The sequence below is a fragment of the Symphalangus syndactylus genome, chromosome 18, assembly GCF_028878055.3.
Source record: "Symphalangus syndactylus isolate Jambi chromosome 18, NHGRI_mSymSyn1-v2.1_pri, whole genome shotgun sequence".
NCBI lineage: Eukaryota > Metazoa > Chordata > Mammalia > Primates > Hylobatidae > Symphalangus > Symphalangus syndactylus.
In genome coordinates this window covers 63,523,612-63,548,181 of record NC_072440.2, presented here as the reverse complement: position 1 = coordinate 63,548,181, position 24,570 = coordinate 63,523,612, and the positions used below count along the sequence as shown (strand labels likewise).

Below are 24,570 nucleotides of genomic sequence, written 5' to 3'. Positions count from 1 at the left end.
ATTGTACACCTGTTAAAAGCAGAACAGTTACAAACAAGGGTATTTTAAACACTGCTCAGCATGGAAACTTTTCAGCCATACGAATATACAGATACTTTTCTAATGAACAGTTTGCACCCATCAGCCAACTTTGACCATCATCAGTATGGTTCACCTTGTTTAATTTTTCAACCCATTTTACCCATCTACTTACTCCTTTGCTTGGTGAGTTTTATAACAGATCAATGAAGCAGTAAAATATAATTGGTACATAAATTAACAAATATATACATTTGAAGTGTTCCATAATTTTTGTGAATTAAAGCAACACATTCCAAGGACTCTTACATTAATTGATTTGTTTTTTAATCATTCATGTCTAAAGTTAATTTATTGTAAAATAATTGGGAAACTGGAGGAAGCACAAAGAATGCTACGATTTGCAGATGGAGGACTCACAGCATTTCATACTGGATTAGAATATAGTCCAGATGGGCATCTACATTCCTGATTATTTATCGGCTTTACCCAGTCCTCCTAGTGCAGAAATATCTCTTCTGTGGACACAGAGCTCACAAACCCATCCTTCTTCCTTCAAGAATTTCCTCACCAAAGTCTGCTATGGGACTTGGGATTGATGAGTTTAATATTTGAATTGCATTGATCATACGGATGATTTAAAGCTCTGTAATGAATATTGTGAAGAAAGGATATCTAATGTAAAGTTTCTTAGTTATATAAATATTGCCAGAAATTTTCCCAACTCACCCATATTTGCAGTTTATTTGCTCTTGAGGGTTTTCTGTCCCCAGAATTTGCTTTATGATCTAATTGCTTCCTGTGGTTTCTTTAAGCAGGACTGGGAAAGCCCATCACCTTCTCTCCACTTTCTCCACATGAAACCATGGGATCCAGCATATATGGATCCATGGGAATCAGACCATAAATGAGTGAACAGAGGCCGTGATTGGCAGTTGCAGAGACCAGCTGGGCCTTCAAGTCTCTGGGCCATGGGGAGGTATGTGTGATATATATTTGCATTTTTATATCCATATCCTTCTCCTGCTAACCAAATCCAAAGGCAAAAGTTCTTACTTAGTATCTTCCATTGAATGAACTTGGAATCTCAAACACAAAATAATCAGAATTTTTTTAAATTATTATCTTGACCTCAGATTTGTACCTCTTCCTGGGATTCCAATGTAGGTGAACGCCCATATTTAATAAACATGTATTGAGTCTGTCCTTAGTGCCAGGAAGTGTTTTCAGCAATGACAAGACAGAAAACAGCCAATAAACAATCTCATGGAGGTTGGATCTCAGCAGGGGAAACACAGTGAATAGAGTCACTAACTGTAAAGAAACATCTTCATGTGGATGATCCCATCCTGAAAAGTTAGTCACCCTGGGGATTTGAAGCCCATTGCTGACAGCTGAGCAATGCATTTCTATAACCCTGAAGAATGGATTGACTTGTGCAGAAGTTGATGGTGTTTTTTTTGACCATGTGTGCTATAAATAATCCTGCATTGACAGGATGGGGTCAATCTCCTTGGCCTCACAAATGGCTGGGATCTTACTGTAAGGGAGAAATAAAACAGAACATTCCCATCCTCAGGAAGAATTCCTAAGGACAATCAGACAACTGAGTGTGAAGAGGGAATTCGTCATCAGATAACCTCTCTCCTGCTCTCTTTGTGATGGAGAAAGACCAGCACAGATACAACAGCCCTGGAACCCTGCCCTGGGAAGGAGACAAGGAAGAAGAGAGGTAAACAGAAATGTAAATAAGGATGCCTGGGCAGGAGCTGAACATCCTTCCCTCACCCAGACACAGAATCCTGCCTGTCCACCGCTCTCCAGCTTTTCAATTGACCTTTACCCCCACACATCACTGAGGTGGTCACAAGGAACCTGGCGCATAATGACACCTCAGGAAACTCTCGCTGATGCTGGGCCTCAGCCCTCACTCTCCCTCACCCCCAAACCAGGGCTGCAAAGATAGCAAATCAGTGTACCCCCAAATCAGCCACTTCAGCACTGACACCTCCCCTCTCATGGTTTCTGATACAGCTCTGGGAGGTTCGATCTTGAGCTTTAACAGCAGCCCCTTGAGTGTGTGTAGTGCATCATCCTATGTGCTCTACAATGCTCTGTCCCGACCCTCGGTGCTTTTGCTCAAGAGAAAAGTAAGCAGGTCTCTGTCCAGGTGTGAAAAGTGATGGTTCAAATAAATCTCGTTGAATAAGAGGGAAGGGCAGCAATGAGTCCTGAGTCCTACGAGCTTTCCAGAGAGAAGAAGAGTGTGACACACTTGATCACAGCTGCAGGCTGTTGTCGGGTTCCCATCACACGGACAAGCTCAGGGCCTCAACCTAGTGTCCTCTTTCCTCTAGTCCTTCTCACCATGGTGTGGGTCATGCACATTCCTCCCAGCTCAGCTGCTACATCAGATGCTAGATACCTCATCTCTCACATGCACAACGCCACTGCTTTCTAACTGGACCTTTCGCCTTCACACTGTCCCCTCATTGTTTGTCTTCCTTGGAGAAGCTGGACTTTCCTCCTAAATCTCAAACAAAAGGCTGTGTCTTCCTTGCTTACAACCCACTAAAGGCGTCCTATTGTTCTCCCCCTTCTGGCCAGTGTCACCTCTTTGATACACCACAATATGCCTTATTCCCATTGACTTCTTGACCGTCTCTCTTTAGTTTGGTGTCAGCCCTATGAAGACAGGAACTTGTCTGTCTTGGTAACTCTGTATCCTGAGCCCTCCCCCTAGCCTGGCACATAGTAGGTGTTCAGTAGACAATAAGGATGATTAGACCTCTGCATTAGTGCATGTGCCTGAGACAGACCCAGCTGGAGTCTGTCCCTGCCTCCCCTGACCCATCTTGGGTCTGTCCCCAGAGCAGCCTGTTCCTGGAATCAAAGGCTTTCTGATTCTTTTTTTTTTTTTTTTTTTCTGAGACGGAGTCTCGCTCTGTCCTCCAGGCTTGAGTGTAGTGGTGCAATCTCGGCTCACTGCAAGCCCCGCCTCCCGGGTTCACGCCATTCTCCTGCCTCAGCCCCCTGAGTAGCTGGGACTACAGGTGCCCGCCACCACGCCTGGCTAATTTTTTGTAGTTTTAGTGGAGACAGGTTTTCACCGTGTTAGCCAGGATGGTCTCGATCTCCTGACCTCGTGATCAGCCCGCCTCGGCCTCCCAAAGTGCTGGGATTACAGGCGTGAGCCACTACACCTGGTGGCTTTCTGATTCTTTTGAAGCAGTCTGAAAATGTGCTTTTGCTAAGGGCTCCTTTTGCTAAGGGCTGGCTCTGAGAGAACAAAGCTGCGTTCTCTAGATCACTGTCCCTGACTTGAGTCCTGGGCGCTGGTTAGTGGCAGCACCAGGAAACATACACACAAATGGTAAAGAGCCCAGCTGTCCTGACAGCAGGTGGTGCTGCAGGTAGCTCATACTCACTGGAAACTTGGTGTGTCTTTGTCTCACTTCCCCAGACTGCAGCACTGTGGGGGCCTCAATGGAGCTGTCTAAAGCCAACAGTAGAGATCGGCCTTGTCCTAAGCCTGGAGCCCAGAGATGCTCAGCAATACCTTCTTGCCAGACTGGTAGCCCAAGATTCAGTCCTGGATCCCTGCAGGTAGATATTCGCTGCAGGATATGGATATAAATATATGGATCTGTATATATGTATCAGAGGTTTGGGGGCACTTCCTGGTCATTGTTGGTACCAGGACACAAGCCCAAGACCCTTATTGCTGCTGCTTCCAGTGCAGGAGATGGTGACTGGTTTAGCCACAGACAGACTGGTTAAACTATTATATTAACTATTATCTATATAAACTATTATATTGAACTCCATTTAAACTCTTGTGCCTGAAGAGTGCAGGGATATTTTTTCTGGTATCCTTGTAGTGATTCGTAAGATGCAGTACACACTTACATTTATTGGCACTTTTTTTTCTAGATATCGCTGGCCTTTATACGACAATGTGCTGTAAATGAATAGTTAAGATCACCAGCCTAGAGTTGATAACTGAGCTTGGAAAGGTGATGAGAAACTAACAAGAGTATATTATGTGAAAAACGCCTAGCACTGAGGACATAAGATATTACTGAGTAGTGACAGAGCACCCCAGGAAGGACACTGAGAGGAAGAGTCCATTGTGGGGGAAAAGCAGGAGAGGTCACTCAGGGCTCTTAATTGTTGGCTTTGGGTCAGATCAGGCTGACTCTGATTCCATCTCCCAGGACACAGAGGAAGAGGGGCACTGAGATACCACTGCTGTGCCCAGGACCCCATGAGTGGAGAATCTCAGCAGCAGCCCCCAGACGCCTGGGGAGCAATTGTGTTGGGATGAGAGTAGAAGGGGCCTCACAGGGAATGTATGGCCAGAGGGAGAGCTCATTGTGCTGAGCCCCTGGGTTTGGTTGTCACTTCAGGAGGGGCAGGTGAAGAAGAGGCACCCGTGTGCTGGTGGTCAATTGTGCCACTGGTTTCATTTCTTTTTTAAAATTTAAAAAAATTTTATGGGTACATAAGAGTTGCTTAAATTTTTACTTTTTGAACTTTCTCTATTCTCATTATTAACTGTGGGAAGAGGAGGCTATGATGAACCTTTTTTTTTTTTTTAATGCTGCTTTTAAAAAATAAAAATGGGATCTCAGGCTTGTTTTGAACTCTTGGCCTCAAGTGATTCTCTTGCCTTGGCCTCTCAACATGCTGGGATTACAGCCATGAGCCACCACGCTTGGCCTAAAATGTTTTGGTAGAAGACGTCATAATTACTTTTTCTTCCAATATTCTTTGTTATCTTAGCCTTGTATAATTTCACATATTTCTTTGCAGCTATCTTTGTGACTTTTTTTTTGTAGAGAGGAATAAAGATAAATCACGTAAGATAGGCTTGTTTCAGAGAGGAATGAAGCTTGTCTCTCTAACACTCTTGCCCTGCAGACATTCTTGCCCTGTGCCATCCATGCCCCACTCTCATCACAGAGCCTCCACTTCAGGGCCCTCAGGAGACCATGCAGAGTCCCGCGGAGTCTCTGGAGGGAAGATGCACTGTGGGCAGAGAGGTTGGCGCTTTTCTACTGTTGTGGCACTGAGGTTTTCCCCCAGCAAACAGGGAGGCTCGGTTTTGGTATACTGGATTAAATTGTGGAGAAAGAAGCTGCATTTACTGAGTATGAAGAGTGTTAAAGTTACGTAAACTTTATGTTTTGTATTATATTTTGTAAATTAACTCAGTTTTGAGGGGTTTTAATATTTTTAAATTTTTTTTAGATTTTCTAAAATTTGGTGAGAGGGAGATTTTTTCTGTGTTTCCATTATGTTTCTTCAAAGTTTTATATGGTCCATTGCTATGTTTATCATTATACATAGGATCATTGTTGTGTTGTGTCACTAATATCAAACTTTGCTCCTGTAATTAAATTCTGGCCTGCCTGAATCTGCATGTGTGTGTGTGTGTGTAACTTTTTATTTTGCCACTCCTATAAATAACTCGTAACTGTGCAATTGATGATAGATCTTAGTATTGTGCTTTATGAACACATTGTTATAACAACATAGGGGGTTAAAAATAAAAATCTTGCAGCTTAGAAGAATATATGTGACTACTTTCTCCTGGGCCCTGGAGAACGAGCATCAGGAGCCCGTGTTAGCCAGAAGCAGCAGCAGCCTCTGTGTGAAGAAGATGGAGATGTTGGGAGCACAAGGTGAGGCTGAGCCAGGGTGTGTGTGTCTGACGTCCCCATTTCTGCATGGGGTCCCCACTTGATTCTCACACTCTGTGCTTGAAGACAAGGCTGCCCTCACCATCACAGGGGCCTAGGCTGAAGATGAGGCTGAGTATTATTGTGCTCTGTGGTAGAGCAAGCAACCATCTCCACAGTGACAGATGCAGATACTCTGATATATTTAAAAATATTTTCAGCATAGGTCTAGTTTTGTAATTTTTAAAGTAGGAGGGTTTATATGAAAATAACAGTATTATAAACTGAACTTCTCTCTCTCTCTTTTTTTTTTTTTTCAGATTCTCCTCTGCCCCTGCAGAAAAATAAAATAAAAAGCGTCAAGACTTCTTACCTACATTGGTACATTGGCACCCAAACAAGTTTATTTATTAAGAGCTTAAGGGGGAAGAGTTTATAATGTTTATATCTACAAGAATACATTTACCCAATGTAATCAACCAACGTAATTACCCAACGTAATATCAACCTAAAGAAACAAAGGGAAATATCAACCAAAATATCAACCAAAGAAACATAGGGAAACTGTTTAGAACTCACAGACCTAAACCTGAGGAAGTAAACCAGGGATGAGTCTGACAGCCATGTCCTTAATGAGGAGGGGTCACCCTATACCTGGAAATTCAGGAGCTCCTCAAGAGTACAACCTCAAGAGAAAGAGAAACGCAACTTCCCTGAAGTTTCAGAGTTCAGGGAGTAACCAGCAAAGACTGGGCCAAGAGCAGGGACATGTATGGGCCAGGAAGGGGGCCGCGCATGCTGGACTTCTGCTCTAGTTGTTATCCCACCCAGCAACCCGAAAGGCTGTTTGTGCTTAGAGGACAAAATGATTCTGTTAGCATTAAGAGGCCAGTAGAAAGGGAGGTATTTTCATTGAGTCTATAAACATAGACCAAGGATTGGGTATGAGAGGAGTTCAGGCAACAAGCCATGGTGGACACAGCCTCTGGACCTCACAGTTGGGCTGGGCTTCCCCAGGCTTGACTATTTTTCCTTCTTCCCCCAGGGAAAATAAGAAGCTGTTCATGCAAATCCACTCCCTCCCTTCTGGCTAGATGAGACCCTACCTGATCACTGATTCAGGAACCCAAGAGGGGATGTGAGGACAGAGGAGGTCGAGGAAGGAGCTGCTCTGAGTGTGGGCCCAGGAGGGTCCTCGAGGGAGCAGCTGTTGGGAACAGGCACAGGACCCTGCCCAAGAGGCTTTGCTGGACCCTGAGAGGACTAGGCTGCTGAGTCTCATCAGTGAGCACAGGGAGCAGCTCAGCCTCTGCCAGCCTGTGGCCAGTGGGGCTCACCCAGCTGTGAGCAGCCCCAAGGCAGGGCCTGGGACAGTTACCCATTGCTCCTGCTGGTCACAGCCCCATCTTGGTTGTCTACAAGGGTCCTCAGTCTTAATGCCTGGGAACTGGAGTCTGTAGTGGAGGTAGTCTTGAAAAGGGTTATTAACCCGTGAAATTTGACCTCAATCCAGGTATTTGTCATCAGAAGGCATTGCAGAGTGATTCCACCAGAGCTCTCTCCCTGCATGTGAAGGAATTTATTCTGTGAAGGCAGTGGGGGCCTCTCCCAGAATCTCAGATACAGAGCAGGCTCACATTCTCCTATCTTCGGTGTGTGTCAATTCTCTCTTTCTAGGACAGCCAAGCACATGCACCATGAGAGCTCTGTGCACATGGAGGTGATTGGAGATGGCTGAAGTCCACGTCGATTATGTGACCCTGTGAGTCAGGGTGAAGGCCTTATGTCTCCAGGGAAATTGTCAGTTCCCATCACCGTATAGGCAGCTCACAAATGTTGAATATGGGCAAAGGTAGTGGGAGCTGGTGACAGTGATTTCCCTATAAATGCACCTGTGAGCAGCTCTACAACCTGGAAACTTAAATCCCATCAGAGGACAGGTGAGCGGCAAAAACCACAAATGTAGGTGTGCAAACTTCAATGTTTAAAAGCTCTTGAGAAAATATTTACACGCAGGGAACATTTGCTGTGAATTAGAACTCCAAAATGTCTAGGAAGGTGAAAACTTTAAATACGGAGTTAGGAGACAGGCCTCTGACCTGTGAGTCAGGCCAGTGGGAAGGAAGTGTGGACAGAGCAGATCAGCTGGGAGGTTTTTGTCTCACCTCCCCTCTGCCTGTGTCACTGTGGGTTACACGAAGTTGCTCCCACTGCCATGGTCTGCCCCACAGTGGTAGTCACTCTCATCCTCTTCCTGGATGTTCTTGATGGTCAGGTACCGATTCAGGCCCGAGCCCGAGCCTGAGAAGCGATCAGGGATGCCATCCCCCTTGGATCCCACAATCCCACCAGTACCCACTCGCATCACAAACCGAGGGCCCTTCCCTGGTCTCTGCTGGTGCCAGTCCACCTTATAATTGCTGTAGCCACTGCTCAGGGTGCAGGCGAGTGTGACCGATGCTCCCAGGGAGGCCGATGCCGAGGGTGGCTGAGTCAGCACAGGCTGGGAGAGGGACCCTGGAAACACAGACACCCATGAGGGCTCCTGTTGGTAGGTGGCTGATGAGCTGTTGGAAGAGGAAGAGCAGGGGTGGGGAGCAGGGTGCTGGGAGGTGGGGGTCCCTCTGGGGGCCCAGCCCATTGCCCACCCTGACCTGTGAGGAGACTGAGGAGGGTGAGGAGCAGAGGAGCCCAGGCCATGGCGGAGCTGCTGCAAAGCTGGGTTCTTCAGTCTCTCAGCTGAGCCTGAGGCCCCAAAGCCTCTTATCCCCTCAGTGAAGGACTGGGCAGGGGCATCACATTCCATGCAAATCTGCTCCCTCCCAGGGCTAGTGATTAGCAAGGGCAGGGCTCAGAGCAAGAGCTCAGGTCCCACAGGATTCACAGAGTTTGCCTCCCCCTAGTGGCCAGGCGCTGCGTCACACTCAGGGCTCAGACAAGGTCTCCCTGGGCCCCTGCTTCACCTGGAGCCCATGTAGGTGTCCTGGAAACTTCTCGGGCTCCGTTTCTAATGTCTCAGGAATCTCCACAGTGCTTCTTTCCCTCTGGGGTCCCACAGTGGGATGCAGTGACTACATCAGTTAATCCTGGAGCCCGCCCAAGGCACCTGTTCCAACTTTCATTATAGGATGGGCGAGCCCTTCAACTGTTACTCCACACAAACTGAAGATGTGTCCACACTTGTAGATGACCACCTTCTCACTCTGTCCTCATCTCATTTTATGTTGTCCATTTTCTAATCTCCTCTTATGAGATCGTTATGATCTCATTTCATCTTAATTACCCTCTGTAATGCTCTGTCTCCAAATACAGTAACATTGGGGGTTAAGGCTTCAACGTGAATTATAGAAAGTTTAGTACATAATGACCAGTAATTACAGTGCTTTTTTAATTGATGAGAATGAGTTAGAATAGGATAAATACATAAGTGTGAAAAGGAAAATTTTATGAATATAACATTGTATATATTTTGACATTTGAACAAGTATATTTTTAATTGTCATAAAATATACACAACGTAAAATTTGCCATTTAAATCACTTTTAACTGTAAAATCCAGTGGTGTCAAGTACATTCACAATGTGATGGAATTGCCTGGCATGGCGGCTTGCACCTGTAGTCCCAGCTACTCAGGAGTCTCAGGCAGGAGGCTTGCCTAGACCCAGGAGTTCAAGGATGCCGTGAGCTATCATTGCACCACTGCATTCCAGCTTGGGCAACAGAGCAAGACACCACCTCCTACAAAAAAGCAATAGAGTCATTACCATTATCAATTTCCATAACTTTCTCATCATCCCAAGTGAAAAGTTTGTACCATTTAAACGCAGGAGAATCGCCTGAACCCAGGAGGTGGAGGTTGCAGTGAGCCAAGATTGCGCCACTGCACTCCAGTCTGGGCAACAAAGAGAAACACTGTCTCATAAAATAAAAAAAATAAAAAAAAAAAAGACATTCAAGTAATCAACGGACATGAAAAAATGCACAACCTCACTAATCATCAGTGAAATGCAACTCACAAACACAATGAGATACCATCTCATGCTGGTAAGAATGGCCATTTTTCCAAAGTCAAAACAACATGCTGGCGAGAAGCAAAGGAAAGGGAATGCTGCTACATTCTTGGTCAACGTGAAAACGTTCACACTGTGCAAAGCAGTTTAGAGACTCTCAAAGAACTTAAAACAGAACTACCATCAGACCCAGCAATCCCACTACTTGGTACCTACCCTAAAGACAAAAATCCTTCTATCAAAAAGACACATGCTCTCGTGCATTCATGGCTGTGCCACTCACAAGAACAAAGACGTGGAAGCATCCTAGGTGACCAGCAACAGTGGATTCGACTTTTTTTTTTTAATGTGGGGCATACACACCACAAAATACTACGCAGCCATAAGAAAAACACACAATCATGTCCTAAGCAGCATGGATAGACCTGGGGATTCTCATGTTTAGCAAACCAAGGCAACAACAGAAAACCAAATACTCCATGTTCTCACTTATGAGTGGGAGCTGAACAGTGAATACATTCAAACATAAATATGGAAACAATAGACACTGGGCACTATCAGATGAAAAAAGGAGGCAGAAAGGGGGTGTGGGCGGAAGAACCACCTGACAGGCACTTTGCTCACTGCCTGTCAGTGACGGGATCAGTGGCCACAAGCCTCGGTGTTATCAAATGTTCACATGTAACTAACCTGCAATTTAATCAAAATAAGTCAATTATATATATATTTTAAAACAGGGTTTCCCCGGGCACAGTGGCTCCCACAAGTACTCACGGCAATTTGGGAGGCCAGGCAGACCACTTGAGCCTGGGAGTTCGAGAGAAGTCTGGGCAACATGGCAAAACCTACCTCTACAAAAAGTACAAAAAAATTGGTGGGGCATGGTGGTGCCCACCTGTAGTCCCAGCTACTTGGGAGGTTGAGGAGGGAGGACTTGAGCCCGGGAGGTCAAGGCTGCAATGAGCCAAGATCGCAGCGCTGAACTCCAGCCTGGGTGACAGAGCAATAACATGTCTCAAAAAAAGCAAAAAACAAAAAATAGGATTAGAATATATTATAGATAGATACATATATACATACATGGATGATAGATACAACAAAACCTACAGTCATCCAGGCAATCACTGACTGGCATAAATATAGAAAGACAACCGAATGCACAAAATGAGGGAGCCAAGTAATCAACCCAAAATTATATTTAGGGCACACATTTTGCAAAAGCACACCAAGGCACAACAGTTGAGAAAACTGGGTAGTCATGTGCACAAGATTGAAATAGCACCCCTATGCTGCCCAATACACAAAAATCTATGAAAAATAAATCAAACAGTTAAATTAAATCCTGAAAGCAAAACACTCCAAGGAGAAAACATGGGATTAGCGTATATTTGGGGGAAACGTGGCCCTGTGCACATAGGTTGCAAAAAGAAAAAAGAAAAAGAGAAGGAAAAATGAGGGGATAAATACTTGTAGACAATAAAATGGCTTAACAATCTCTTTTTTTGTACGGGACACGTAAATCACTGCCAACAAATGCAAATATAAACCTGAGAGACTAAGTACAACATTAGAGCCTCTGCACAGGACAGAATAAATGAACCCAAAGAGAAGGCATCCTACGCACCCTAGACCAGACATGGTGGCTCACAAGGTCAGGAGTTCGAGACCAGCCTGGCCAACATGGTGAAACCCAATCTCTAGTAAAAATACAAAAATTAGCCAGGCATGGTTCTGCATGCCTGTAATCCCAGCTACTCAACACGCTGATGCCAGAGAATTGCTTGAACCCAGGAGGCGGAGGTGGCAGTGAGCTGATATCACGCCACTGCACTCTAGCCTAGCGACAGAGGGAGACTCTGTCTAAAAGAGAAAAAAAAAAAGTGGGCAGGCGTGGTGGCTCATGCCTGTAATCCCAGCACTTTTGGAGCCCAAGGCGGGTGGATCACGAGGTCAGGAGATCGAGACCATCCTGCCCAACATGATGAAACCCTGTCTCTACTAAAATACAAAAAAAAAAAAAAATATTAGCCAGGCATGTTGGTACGCGTCTGTAGTCCCAGCTACTCAGGAGGATCGCTTGAACCCCGGAGGTGGAGGTTGCAGTGAGCCAAGATCGCACCACTGCACTCCAGCATGGCGAAGAGCAACACTCTGTCCAAACACAAAACAACAAAAAAATGTAAATACACAATGCTAATATTAACATGGAACCACAAACAGCCCTGAACATCTAAGGAATCCTGAGAAATACAGACTAAGTTGGAAGACTCACAATTCCTGATATCAAATTTTGTTGCAAGCTGTAGGTAGCCAGTATTCCAATCTGCATGGTCATGTGATATGCCACTGTGCTCCAGCTTGGGTGAGAGTGACCTGTCTCAAAAAAGAAAAAGATTGTGAGAAAATATGAGGGAATCATAGAAGTGACAACTGGTTGTTATCAAACACGTACACAGAAAAAATATATATCAAATAGCATAAAAAAACACCTAACCAAACTAAAACTGGGCAAAAAACCTGAATAGACATCACTGCAAAAACAACATAAAATGCACAAACACATAAGAGAAAAGGTCCTCAGCATTCTTATTCATCAGAAAAGAATGTACTCCAAAACCACATTCAGATACCATCTCACACCTACTGGAATACATGTTACTGAAAATATCTTAAAAATTAAAAAGAATGCTGGTGTGGATTTGGATAGCGGGGAAATCTTATACACTATTGCTGTAAAGATAAATTAGAATATACACTATGGAAAAAAGGTGTAGGCCGGGCGCGGTGACTCACGTCTGTAATCCTAGCACTTTGGGAGGCCGAGGCAGGCGGATCACCACGTCAGGAGATCGAGACCATCCTCGTTAACACAGTGAAACCCCATCTCTACTAAAAATACAAAAAATTAGCCAAGCATGGTGGCATGCACCTGTAGTCCCAGCTCCTCGGGAGGCTGAGGCAGGAAAATCGCTTGAACCCAGGAGGTGGACTTTGTAGTGAGCCAAGATCGTGCCACTGCACTCCAGCCTGGATGACAGAGCGAGACTCTGTCTCAACAACAAAAAAAAAATTGTAGATTCCTCAAAAAATTGAAAATGCAACTACCATACGATCTAGCAATCCCACTACTGGGTATACCTCCAAAGCAAATGAAAACAGTATCAGAGATCACAAAGCCTCAATGAGGATAGCAGACTTTCTTCATTAAATGGTTTTGAGAAAACTGATGTTTGTATGAAAAAGAATGAAATAGGACCCTTCTGGTATACACTAAACAAAAATCAACTCGAAATGGACTGAAGACCCAAACACAAGACCTGAAATTATATCTCACCATCACCTGTAAGGAAAAAGGTCGGGGGAGATGATGGAGCACTTAGTTTTGGGGCAACTTGCATCTAAGCTCACAGGTTGGAAATGGGAAAAGAAAAAATGGAAAAAAAAAGAAAGCAGAAAGGTAAAACTCGTGGAGAATGGAATGGCTTGTGAACATATTTATTTTTTAAATTGGGAAAGCGAATCACAAGTAACAAAAGCAAAAACAACCACGTGGGGCTACATCCAACTGGAAAGCTTCTGTACAGAAAGGAAGCAATGAACCAAATGAAAAGGAATCCTACAAATGTGGAGAAAGTTTGGGGGGAGCATATATCTCCTAAGGGGTTGTTATTAAAAATATGCAATACGTTAACAGCGCTAAGCAGCAATAACAACAAGATAATCAACCCCAAACTGGGCAGGGACCCTGCACAGACATTTCTGCACAGGCGACATAACACTGAGCAGCATGGAGAGAACCAGGTCCTCAGCATCGCCGTCATCAGGGGCAAGTCCCCGTCAGGCTCGCACCAGGGTGTCCCTCCCCCCTGGTCAGGTGGTCGCGACCGGATGGACAGAAGGGGACATAGGCTTTCCTGGGGGTGGGGGATTGGTGGGGGAGTCAAAGAGTCCCGATGGCGGGAAGGCAAATTTAAAAATTCATCAAATCCTGGAGGCAGCTGGCATCTTTTTTCCTCCGTCTGAGGCCTGGACAGGAGTCGGCCAAATACCCAGGCCTGGCCCCCACTCCCACCTGGGCCCGGCTTCCCCTTCCTCCTGGGGCTTTCCTCTCTCCCCATCTATATAGGACAAGTTCCCTCAGAAAAAGTCCTCAAACCCTAAAAATACCACAGTCTGCTACACTTGCCACCCTCAAAAGCCCTCAGGGAACAAAATTAATGGTAAAACAAATACTAAAATACTATAAGAGAAAGAGGAAAACTAGTGAGAAGATGAGCATAAAGGGAAAGTTCCAGGAAACAAGCTTCTGTAGTCACCGTGTAGAAAGAAGTGCCCTGGAGAATCTGAGCTGCAGGCAGCTCCCACCTAAACAGCCACGGCCACAGACAGGAGCTGTTTCCTCCCCGGGGGGGGGGTCTCCAAGTCATCCCCAAGCCGCCGCGGTGCCCCCTCAAGCGGGTCCCGAAGGAACCGCAGCCGTTTACACCACGCACGCCATGAAGCCTCTGCGGTGAGAACACGCATGCGCACCATGTGGGGCAGAAAAGGCGGTTTCGGCGCCCCCTGCCAGTCACAGTGCACAGTGCAGGATGATCCACTTCATGGTCAGCATCAGCCCAGGTCAGTCTAGGAAGGGTAGAAAGGTGTGTTGTGCGACACCAGGGCGGAAGAACTCCCCAGTCTATGCATGTGGACCTCCCCCGTGAAGCTCTTATTTTCTTTTTGTTTGGACAGGGTCTCACTCTGTCACCCAGGATGAAGTGCAGTGGTGCAATCACAGTTCACTGCAGTCTCAAACTCCTGGGTGGGAGGCTGTACGGTGGGAGGGCAGGGAGGGCTGGGGCTGCTGAGAGGCTGGGAGCAGGGGGCTGTCAGGGAGGGAAAGGGGGGATGGGGCCGGGAGGGAGGGCACTTATGCCCTAACAGGGCCGGTCACAGAATAGCTGTGGGGCTCCGTGCAAGACACAAATATGGAGCCTCTTATTCAAAAATGATTAAGGATTTTTTTTTCTTTTAGACGGAGTCTCACTCTGTCTCCCAGGCTGGAGTGCAGTGGCATAATTTCGGCTCACTGCAGCCTCCACCTCCTGGGTTCAAGCAATTCTGCCTCAGCCTCCTGAGTAGCTGAGACCATAGGCACACGCCACCACACCCGGCTAATTTTTGTATTTTTAGTAGAGACGGAGTTTCACCATGTTGGCCAGGCTGGTCTCGAACTCCTGACCTCAAGTGATCCACCCACCTTGCCCTCCCAAAGTGCTGGGATTACAGGCCTGAGCCATTGTGCCTGACCAAAAATGATTAAGGATTTTAAGGCAGCCCCCACAGAGCATTAAACAAGCCCCTAGAGCTGGCCCCGCCCCCGAAGGCTCCAGGCCCATCTGTCTTGGGGATGCACAGGTTCCAGGGACCCAAACCCACCCTTCACAACTCTCTTCCCCTCCCAGCACTGCAGGGGCCCTCCTGGCCCCGGGACCTCCCATGGAGCAGGCTCTCTGTCCAGGATGGAGATGGGGACCCTCCTCACTGCCCTGTGCCCCTCATGGGCTGGACACGCCCACACCCAGGAAGAAAGGCGCAAAGGGCTGGGCACCACCCTTTTGGAACCAGAGGCTTGGCAGCCCCAGATGGGTCTGGCTGAACCCGCCTTCAGAGGGCTAAGATGAGCCGGCCCCAGTTACTCAGCTGACGCCCCCTCCCTGCAGGGCCTGGGGCGTGGAGTTTCCCAGACTGCACACCTAGCCCCTACCGCACTTCCATTGTCTCCAGACATGCGCAGCAAGGGTGCCCAGGCCAGAAACAGGAAGCAGCAGCTCTCCCTCCTCCGGTTCCGGGGAACCGTCTCAGCCGACCCTCCAGCACCCTTCCCCGGAGCCTCACCTACAGGAGGACGGACACCTCGGACCCTCCCCTGCACCCAGTGCTGTAGGGAGCAACCTCAGCCCTGGGCCTGGGATGAGTGCCCTCCCCAGCCTGGGGCCAGGAGACAGGCTCTCCCTGACCCAGCACCTGAGTGTCCACTCACAGGACACTCACCTGCAGAGGTGCCCTGAGCGCCGGTGTGGGTTAAGGGACTTTCTCCCCTCTGGAAACAGTCCCTGAGAAGCTGAAGGTCTTGGGGGCCTCTCACCAAATGTCTTTGGGAGGTGGGAAGACATCAAATGCGGGTGTGGCTTCCCTGGAACAGCTCCGAGTGGGGACAGGAGCCAAGTCCCCCAGTGCAAGCCTCTAACACCTTCAGTAGGGGCCACCTCTCTGGAGCCACAGGTGGCTGCCAACACCCTGTGGTTCCCAGCAGGCACCACCCAGGCAAGAGAGAGAACAGGCCGGGGAACAATGGGCTGGCCTGGCGGCAAGCGCTGGGGCAGATCACAGACCAGATGCCCTAAGCTCATGCCCTGGGGCCAGCTCTGACTCCCTGCAAGTGTGGCAAGAGTCCCTTTTGGACACCTTGAGAAGCTGCAGCTGGGAGAGGACCACCCGCCTGTCTGGACGTCCAGACCAGGTGGCAGGGCCCAAGTGACCAGTCCCAGGCCACAGCCCTTACCACCTGCCCTAGCTGCAGGGGCTCCCAGAAGCCACCAAGGGCCTGGCTCGGCCTTGCCTGTCTGCATCTGAGCTTCAGTTTCCTCATCTGTTCAAGAAGGGGAGGGGAACACTGACTAAATTATGCAAACTCTGAGTGGCAGGATTAGGCAAGGCTCCCCAGGGTGGTGGCAGCTCTGGAGCCTGGGGATGGGACCTGTCTCCCTTCTGGACCCCCAGCTGGGCACGCACCCGCCCCAGTCCCTCCCTGCAACCCTTCCTCCATGCCAGCCCCTGGAAATATGGCCTTGCCGCAGGTCTCATGGCCCATAGGAGATGCTTTGGGCCTGGCGCCACAGCCCCTCGCGGTGTACACCCCCACTTCCCTTTCCCCACTGCTGGGACCCCTGCTTGAAATGTCCCTCCTCTCCCCAGAAAGGAGGGGAGCAGCCCTGGCCTTCTGCCCTGAGGATGGAGCTCTCTTTGGGGTCTCAATTGCAGCCCCTGGGAGAGAGAAGGGTCAGGTTCAGACCCTGCACCATTCCCTACCAGGCCTGGAATGAGACTCTTGGCAGCCATAACCCCCACCCCAGTCCAGGCAAGCAAGAGGGGTTCTTCTGCAGGCTTCAGGGCCCCTAGAAGGTGCACTGTCCACAGACACCCTGGGGAGCCAAGAGAGGTCGAGGGCTCCAGCTACCGTGGCCTTCTGAGGACCTCTGTCTGTGGGATAGAGGACTTGATGGCTGAAGGGCAGTCGTGCCCAGGAGAATTCTCCTGACCCTGCAGGGCTGAGTGGATGCAGCCTCTTGCCTCTTCTCACTGCATTCTAGCCCGTCAGTCAGGGCAACAGCCAGATGGTCTGTGCTAAGATTCACCCCATCCCCATGGGCCCTGTGGCTTTCTACCGTGTCCACGTGGTGGCCAGTGCAGTTCCTGGCCAGCGTTCTCCTGGGGATGCTGCTGTCTAATGGGCTGCGGGAGAAACAGAGACAGGCCCTGCACATGGGGCAGCCAGTCCAGCACCCGCTGGTCCAGGCCCTCAGCATCCTCTCCTCCAGATGCCCAAGAGAGCTGCTCCATGCGCTGTGGCGCCCTGGGCGGGCCGTGTTCCTGCCACCTGACGTGCTCCGGCCTTGGTACCTGCTGCTTGGATTTCCGGGACTTCTGCCTGGAGACATTGCCCTACTCAGGCTCCATGATGGGCGGCAAGGACTTTGTGGTGCGGCGCTTCAAGATGTCCAGCCCCACAGACTCCAGTGTGATCTGCAGGTTGGGAGGCCCAGGAGGCCGGGCACCGGGGCCCCACGCCCCCATCCCTGTGCATACTGAGGGCTCAGACCCACTGACTGGCTGAGTGGAGCCCCTGGGACCCAGGACAGGCAGGAGGGCACAGGGACAGCTGGCTGGATGAGTTCCCCAGGGAGGTTGGGGGCCCAGACTGTCGAGAGGCTCAACCTGCAATGGCCCAGCCCCTCCTACCACCACCACGCCCACAGGTTTGCATGCCACAGGAGAGCATCCAGATCCTCAGCCATGTGGACTCCTCCGGGCAAGTGCACTTCATGTCGCCCCTGCTCTATGAGAGCGGCCGCATCCCCTTCACCATCTCACTGGATGACGGCCACTCCTTCCCTCGCACGGGCTCCTGGCTGGCCAGTGAGCCCTCAGCCCTCCTCCCTGCCCACAGCCTGTCCCCACGGGGACTTTCCCCAGCGTTATCTATGCACACCGAGACTTGGCCCGTCCGTGCCCTGCTGCTCTGGCTGAACCAGTCCCTTGGGAGGCCTGCCCGCCTGGGAGAGTTCCTTCAGCTCCTTTCCACTCCCTGGCATCCAGACAGCGGTCCCAGCCCAGAGTGAGTGGGAGCTGCAGGGGTCCCTAGAGAGGTGGGCCAGTGCCAATCCACTGAGCTCCGCCACGCCAGGGCAGGGGAGAAGCCAGGTGGAGGCTAGAGGCGTGGGCAGTGGAGGGAGGGCAGGCCCCTGCCTCTCCGGCCTCAGTGCTCTTTTCTGCCGTGAGCGCCGGAGAGACCATCACCCAGCTGCCGCCATGCATTGGCCCTGGAGGCTCCCACAGCCCTTGAAGCCTCAGGGCCTCCTCCCTGCACCCCCTGGGCCCAGGCCCTCACTCACCCCTCACCTCCCCTGCCCAGTGCACCCCAACAAAGTGTCAATGATGGAGAAGAGTGAGTTGGTGAACGAGACGCGTTGGCAATACCACGGCACCGCCGACACCTCAGGCAACCTCAGCCTGACCTGGCACGTCGAGGCGCTGCTCACGCAGACCGTCACCATTGAGCTGTGGGGCTACGAGGAGACAGGTGAGGCCAGCTGAGGGCTAGGGTGGCATCCAGAGCTTTGGGCGCCCAGAGGTGGGAGATAGGGAGTCCCAGCTGTGTGGGGGCAGGATGGGAGTTTCCAAGTGGGGCTGAGGAGGGAAGGGAATTCCAGGCGGAGATTGGGGATTCGGATGGAGGGAAGTGCAGGCCAGAGGGGTCAGGCAGGTGGGAGGGGGCAGCTGCATGGGGCTTGGCTCCCAGGGAGGAGGCTCATGAGGAACCCCTGCACAGCTGGCATGGCCTTGGGCCCGGCTTCCAGCAGGGACAGAGATCCTGGAGTGTGGCAGGAGGTGATGGTCACCCAAGCTGGGGTCCCTGCTAGAACAGACCCTCCTAAGGGGACCGCCTAGTGGTCCATCCACACATCTGTCAGGCTGCTGTAGGTGCCAAGGCCTGGGGCCAGGCCTTGAAGGAGCCCCAGGGCTAACCAGGCCTCCTCTCCCTCAGGAATGCCCTACTCACAGGAGTGGACTGCAAAGTGGTCGCACCTGTACCCCCTGGCCACACACATCCCCAACTCCGGCTCTTTCACCTTCACCCCAAAACCTGCTCCTCCCAGCTACCAGAGATGGCGAGTGGGTGCACTTCGGATCATCGACAGCAAAAATTACGCAGGGCAGGCTGGTTACGGTGGCTAACGCCTGTAATCCCAGCACTTTGGGAGGCCGAGGTGGGTGGATTACCTGAGGTCAGGAGTTCAAGACCAGCCTGGCCAACATGGTAAAACCCTGGCTTTACTAATAATACCAAAAAAATTTAGCCAAGCATGGTGGTGGGTGCCTGTAATCCCAGCTAGTGGAAGGCTGAGGCAGGAGAATCACTTGAACTCAGAATGTGCAGGAGGTTGCAGTGAGCTGAGACCACACCATTGCACTCCAGCCTAGGAAGAGAGTGAGACTCCATCTCAAAAAAAAAAAAAATGATATAATGGACTCTGGGTACTCAAGGGGAAGAGTGGGAGGGGAGGGGGATGAGGGATAAAAGACTACACACTAGGTACAGTGTACACTGCTTGGGTGATGGGTGCAACAAGATCTCAGAAATCACCACTAAAGGCCAGGTGCAGTGGCTCATGCCTGTAATCCCAGCACTTTGGGAGACTGAGGCAAGTGGATCAATTAAGGTCAGGCGTTCAAGACCAGACTGGCCAACAGGATGAAACCCCATCTCTACTAAAAAGATAAAAGTCGCCTGGGTGTGGTGGCTCATGCCTGTAATCCCAGCACTTTGGGAGGCCAAGAGGGGTGGATCACCTGAGGTCAGGAGTTCAAGACCAGCCTGGCCAATATAGTGAAATCCCATCTCTACTAAAAATATAAAAATTAGCCGGGTGTGGTGACACATGCCTGTAATCCCGCTACTCAGGAGGCTGCAGCAAGGCGAGATCACGCCACTGCACTCCAGCCTGGGTGACACAGCAAGACTCTGTCTCGGGAAAAAAAAAAAACTAGCTGGGCATGGTGGTACATGCCTGTAATCCCAGCTACTTGGGAGGCTGAGGCATAAGAATCGCTTGAGCCCGGGAGGTGGAGGTTGCAGTGAGCTGAGATTGCACCACTGCACTCCAGCCTGGGTGAAAGAGCAAGACTCTGTCTCACAATAAATAAATAACTAAAAATAAAAAGAGAAATAAGTAAAAATAACAACCAAACAACAAAACAGTGCAGTTTATCCAAAGAGACAGAGACTCTTAGAACTGAGAAAAAGGGCCCTGTTGGGCTCTAGGAGACCCACACCCTGCTCTCGGGGTCACCGTCCCCTACCCAGAGGCTACTGAGAGAATCCAAGCAAAGAGCAGGTGGCTCTATGCACCTGGCACACCCCGTGCCCAGGCAGCCTGCTTATATGTGGGGAAACTGAGTCTCAGAGGGGCTAAGGTATTGCCGAGGTCCATTTGCCCAGTTTCCAGGGCCCATGCCCCCATGCCCTGCCCTGCTTACCTCCCAATCTCTGAGCAGTGCTTGGCATCTGCAGCTGCACAGCCCTGGTGTACACATGGTTGTCAGGTTCCTTGGAGGCCAAGGGCAGCCAGAGACAGAGGCCAACAATGACCAGCACCAGGACCACGGCCAGCAGACCCAGCACCACTAACTTCATCTTCATGGCTCTGCTGCATCCACGGGGCAAGGAGCAGGGTCAGGCCCAGCCTCAGACACTCCCTGGCACCTCCCCAACAGAGCACAGTCTAAAGTCGGGCCTCAGAAACACAAGCCCAGTGTCTCCTTCCCACCTCCCAGAACGTGTGCATGCTGTCCAGTCCTGGGGGTGGGTGCCTCCAAGGAGGAGCAGAGGCAGGGAAGGAGCAGGAGCTGCCAGAGAACCCATAAGCTTACCTAGTCCAGAGGGGGCAAGAGGCCAGCCAGGGGGTGCCCAGCAGCCCTGGGGGACAGTGGAAGGCATCTACATAGGGTGCAGGACAGGCAGGCCTCTCACAGAGGTCCAGCCTGGTCAGGAGGATGGGGAGGCTGACGTCACAGCAGCAAGGAGGCGCACAGTGACTCCGCACGGTAACTCAGCCTGTCACCAGGTGACTAAAGTTCACGCAGCCCTGGGAGGGCCCCAGGTGGGAGGTGCTGTGAGCCGGGGAATGGGGTTCCCGCTTCCCAGGCTCAGTTCCCTCCAAAGGGCGCTGTCTGCCCACGAGTCCCTCCAGTGAGCCCCAGGCTGGGTCCCTCTCTGGCTCTCCCTGTCCCTGTTCAGAACATCTGAACTCACAGCCAGTGTCCCAGAGATGGCTCTGGAGGCGGTGGAGTAGTGGTGCACCTGGCACTAGACCAGAACCCAGCGTAGGGGACCTCACCACACCCTGCTGTCAATGCTAAAGGTGTGTTCCAGGAACATGGCCTGGGGCCCTGAGTGCAGACTGGTTCTGCTGCCCATCCAGAAACATTAGCACCCCAGGCCCAAGGAACCACCTGAACAGCCCAGAAAGGCAGGGCCCAGAGAGGGCCTGAGCTGGCCCAAGCTCACACAGCCCAGCAGTGCAGGCTTGGACACTTGGTAACTGCCCCAAGTTACTGCATGTTTCTGACTAGCCCACCAAGAAGTCTGAGCCAGGAACAGCTGCAGGGGACTTTGGACACTTCTGTCCATTCCCCTGTGGCCCTTATCTGCCAAGGATACGGGCCAGAGTCTCCCTGAGTCATGGCTCCCTCCCCTGCTCCTGGGCCTCCTGTGCCTACAGTGCCGAAGAGCCCCTGCAGCCTCCACCTGAGGTCTATTCCGTGCCCATAACACCTACCCCACAATCATCCTTCCAGGCTGCCCCAGCTGACAGAGGGGGACATGAAGGCTGACCCAATATTGCTGCCTGCCTGGGTCACATAGGCCTGTCCTGTCACCCACTGCTCTCAAATGGGCTCTGGACAGAACCCACCAGACACACAACTGTGAGATCCTCAATAGCCCTAGGGTGGAGGTGCTACGGCCAAGCCCTTTCCCAGGCTATTCCTCCCCCTGAAGATCAGGGTGACTGGGAAGATGACAGGGCAGGAACCAAGGTCCCATGACCTGTCCCTGAAGGCTAGACAGCCAACAGGAACATCAGGGGATTTGGCCCTGCTAAGTGGCTGCATTCCACAGCAGTCAGCCAGGAGGGGTCTAAAGTGGAGAGCCACAGGGCTCTGTCCCCTGCCCTGCTCAGCAGTTTCCTCTCTGCCTGAGAGCATATAAGACATGCAGGATTCACAGCAGCAGGTGGGCAGGAAGAATGTCTGAGTGGGCAAAGGATGGCCCAGACCTCCACAGCTGACCCCAAAAGGAAAACCCTGGGCTGGGGAAAGTAGGGAGACAGAGCTGCCTTTGATGGGGCACAGCTGAAGCCTGGCAGCAGCTGAGGATTCCAGAGAGGGGAGACAGGTGGGGAGGCACTTTACCAAAGGCCATGTCAACAGAGGTAGGGCCTACAGAATGAAGGAGGCTTTTCCTCTCATGCTGAGTGTGTCACATTCTGTCCCAGTCAGCCCTCTACCCCATGAATGCAGAGAGGGCACCTAGGGGGAAGTGGGTCTGGGGAAGCCATGTCACCTGAGGAAAGACTGCAGAGGCTGGCCTAGAAGTCTTCTCCAGACCCCACAGCTCTTGTCCTGGGCACATAAGTTAGTGAGTTCTCTGTCCTCAGATATCAGGGAACCTGCCCCGATATTCACGTAGGTTCTTTTCTATTTTCCTTAAGCGTCGGCCAGCTTGAGAAATAAAGGGACAGAGTACAAAAGAGAGAAATTTTAAAGCTGGACCTCCGGGGGAGACATCATATGTCAGTAGGTTCCGTGATGCCCCACAAGCCGCAAAAACCAGCAAGTTTTTATTAGGGATTTTCAAAAGGGGAGGGAGTGTACGAATAGGTGTGCGTCACAGACATCAAGTAGTTTACAAGGTAATAGAATATCACAAGGCAAGTGGAGGCAGGGCGAGATCACAGGACCACAGGAGCGAGGCGAAATTAAAATTGCTAATGAAGTTGGCAGGCACCACTGTCATTGATAACATCTTATCAGGAAACAGTGTTCTGAGATCAACCGGTCTGACCAAAATTTATTAGGTGGGAATTTTCTCTTCCTAATAAGCCTGGGAGCGCTGTGGGAGACTGGAGTCTATTTCACCTCTGCAGTCTGGACCATAAGAGACAGGCCACGCCCAGGGGGGCCAGTTCATAGACCTACCCCTAGGTGCTCATTCTCTTTCCCAGGGATGTTCCATGCTGAGAAAAAGAATTCAGCGGTATTTCTCCCATTTGCTTTTGAAACAAGAGAAATATGGCTCTGTTCTGCCCGGCTCACCGGTGGTCAGAGTTTAAGGTTATCTCTCTTATTCCCTGAACAATTGTTGTTATCCTGTTCTTTTTTTCAAGGTGCCCACATTTCATATGGCTCAAACACACATGCTGTACAATTTGTGCAGTTAATGCAATTATTACAGGGTCCTGAGGCAACATACATCCTCCTCGGCTGACAGGATTAAGAGATTAAAGTAAAGACAGGCATAAGAAATCACAAGGGTATTGATTGGGGAAGTGATAAGTGTCCATGAAATCTTTACAATTTATGTTTAGAGATTGCAGTAAAGACAGGCATAAGAAATTATAAAAGTATTAATTTGGGGAACTAATACATGTCCATGAAATCTTCACAATCCACGTTCTTTTGCCATGGCTTCAGCCGGTCCCTCCGTTTGGGGTCCCTGACTTCCCGCAACACCCAGAAATGTGCAACCGTCACTCACCCAGAGACACTGACTCTGGTGTCAGTACCACCGACTTCCAACACACATGCAAGCATGCACACCCACACAACTGAGCCTAATCCAGGCTGAGCAGAGCAGCTTCCCAGGATGCAGCAGAGAGAGGAGTATGAGGAAGAGGTAGAGACAGCAGCCAGTCTGAAGTTTCCTGGTTAGTCCTTCAACCCAGCTTGATGGCTTTATCACCACAACGCCAGAGCCACAAGGGTGGAACCGGAGCACAACCCCAACCCCACTCACAGGCAGGAAACTGAAGCTTAGACAAAAGGGATTTACCGAGGTCAGCTGGCCCCAGGAGGTCTGCAGACCTGCGGGTGAGCCCAGGACCCACCCACCCCTGACCCTGCCAGCCCCCAGCATGGAATCACTATCCCTGGGTATGAGAACACACAGATCTCTGTGGCTTCCCCAGGCCTGCCTACATCCCTGGACCGGATGCTTACCATCCAGACCTAGAGTTGGAATCCATCTTCCACACTGTCTACCCTTGTGGTGCAGAGTTGAGAATTAGAAAAAACACCTCTTCAGTAAGATTTAATAACCACTACCTGCTGGAAACCTGTGGAAAGAACTATCTATATCCCAATATATAGAGCTGAGAGGTGGCAGGCGCCCCCTGGAGTTGGGCAATGATCCCTTGCACGACTGGCCCTGTGCCACCCCAATCCACAGCCACAAACAGAACCCAGGAGTGGGGCAAACATGGCCCAAGGACACAGGGTCCCCCAACCCCATCACAGCTCTGGCTGTACTCCAG

The 24,570-nt window shown here is 50.4% G+C and overlaps 1 long non-coding RNA gene and 1 gene segment (V, D, J or C); one reads left to right on the top strand and one right to left on the bottom strand.

The window, feature by feature from the left end:
- Positions 1-838: 838 nt before the first annotated feature.
- On the top strand, positions 839-6,094 carry LOC129467333 (uncharacterized). The gene is made up of 5 exons (XR_008652368.2): positions 839-997; positions 1,598-1,750; positions 3,482-3,624; positions 5,585-5,705; positions 6,023-6,094. It is a non-coding gene; the product is annotated as an uncharacterized lncRNA (long non-coding RNA).
- LOC129467332 (immunoglobulin lambda variable 9-49-like) lies at positions 6,072-14,311 on the bottom strand. The segment is given in 4 exon segments: positions 6,072-8,219; positions 8,357-11,863; positions 11,985-12,085; positions 14,029-14,311. Coding segments are annotated over 2 exon segments (372 nt in total).
- Between the last annotated feature and the right edge of the window lie 10,259 nt (positions 14,312-24,570).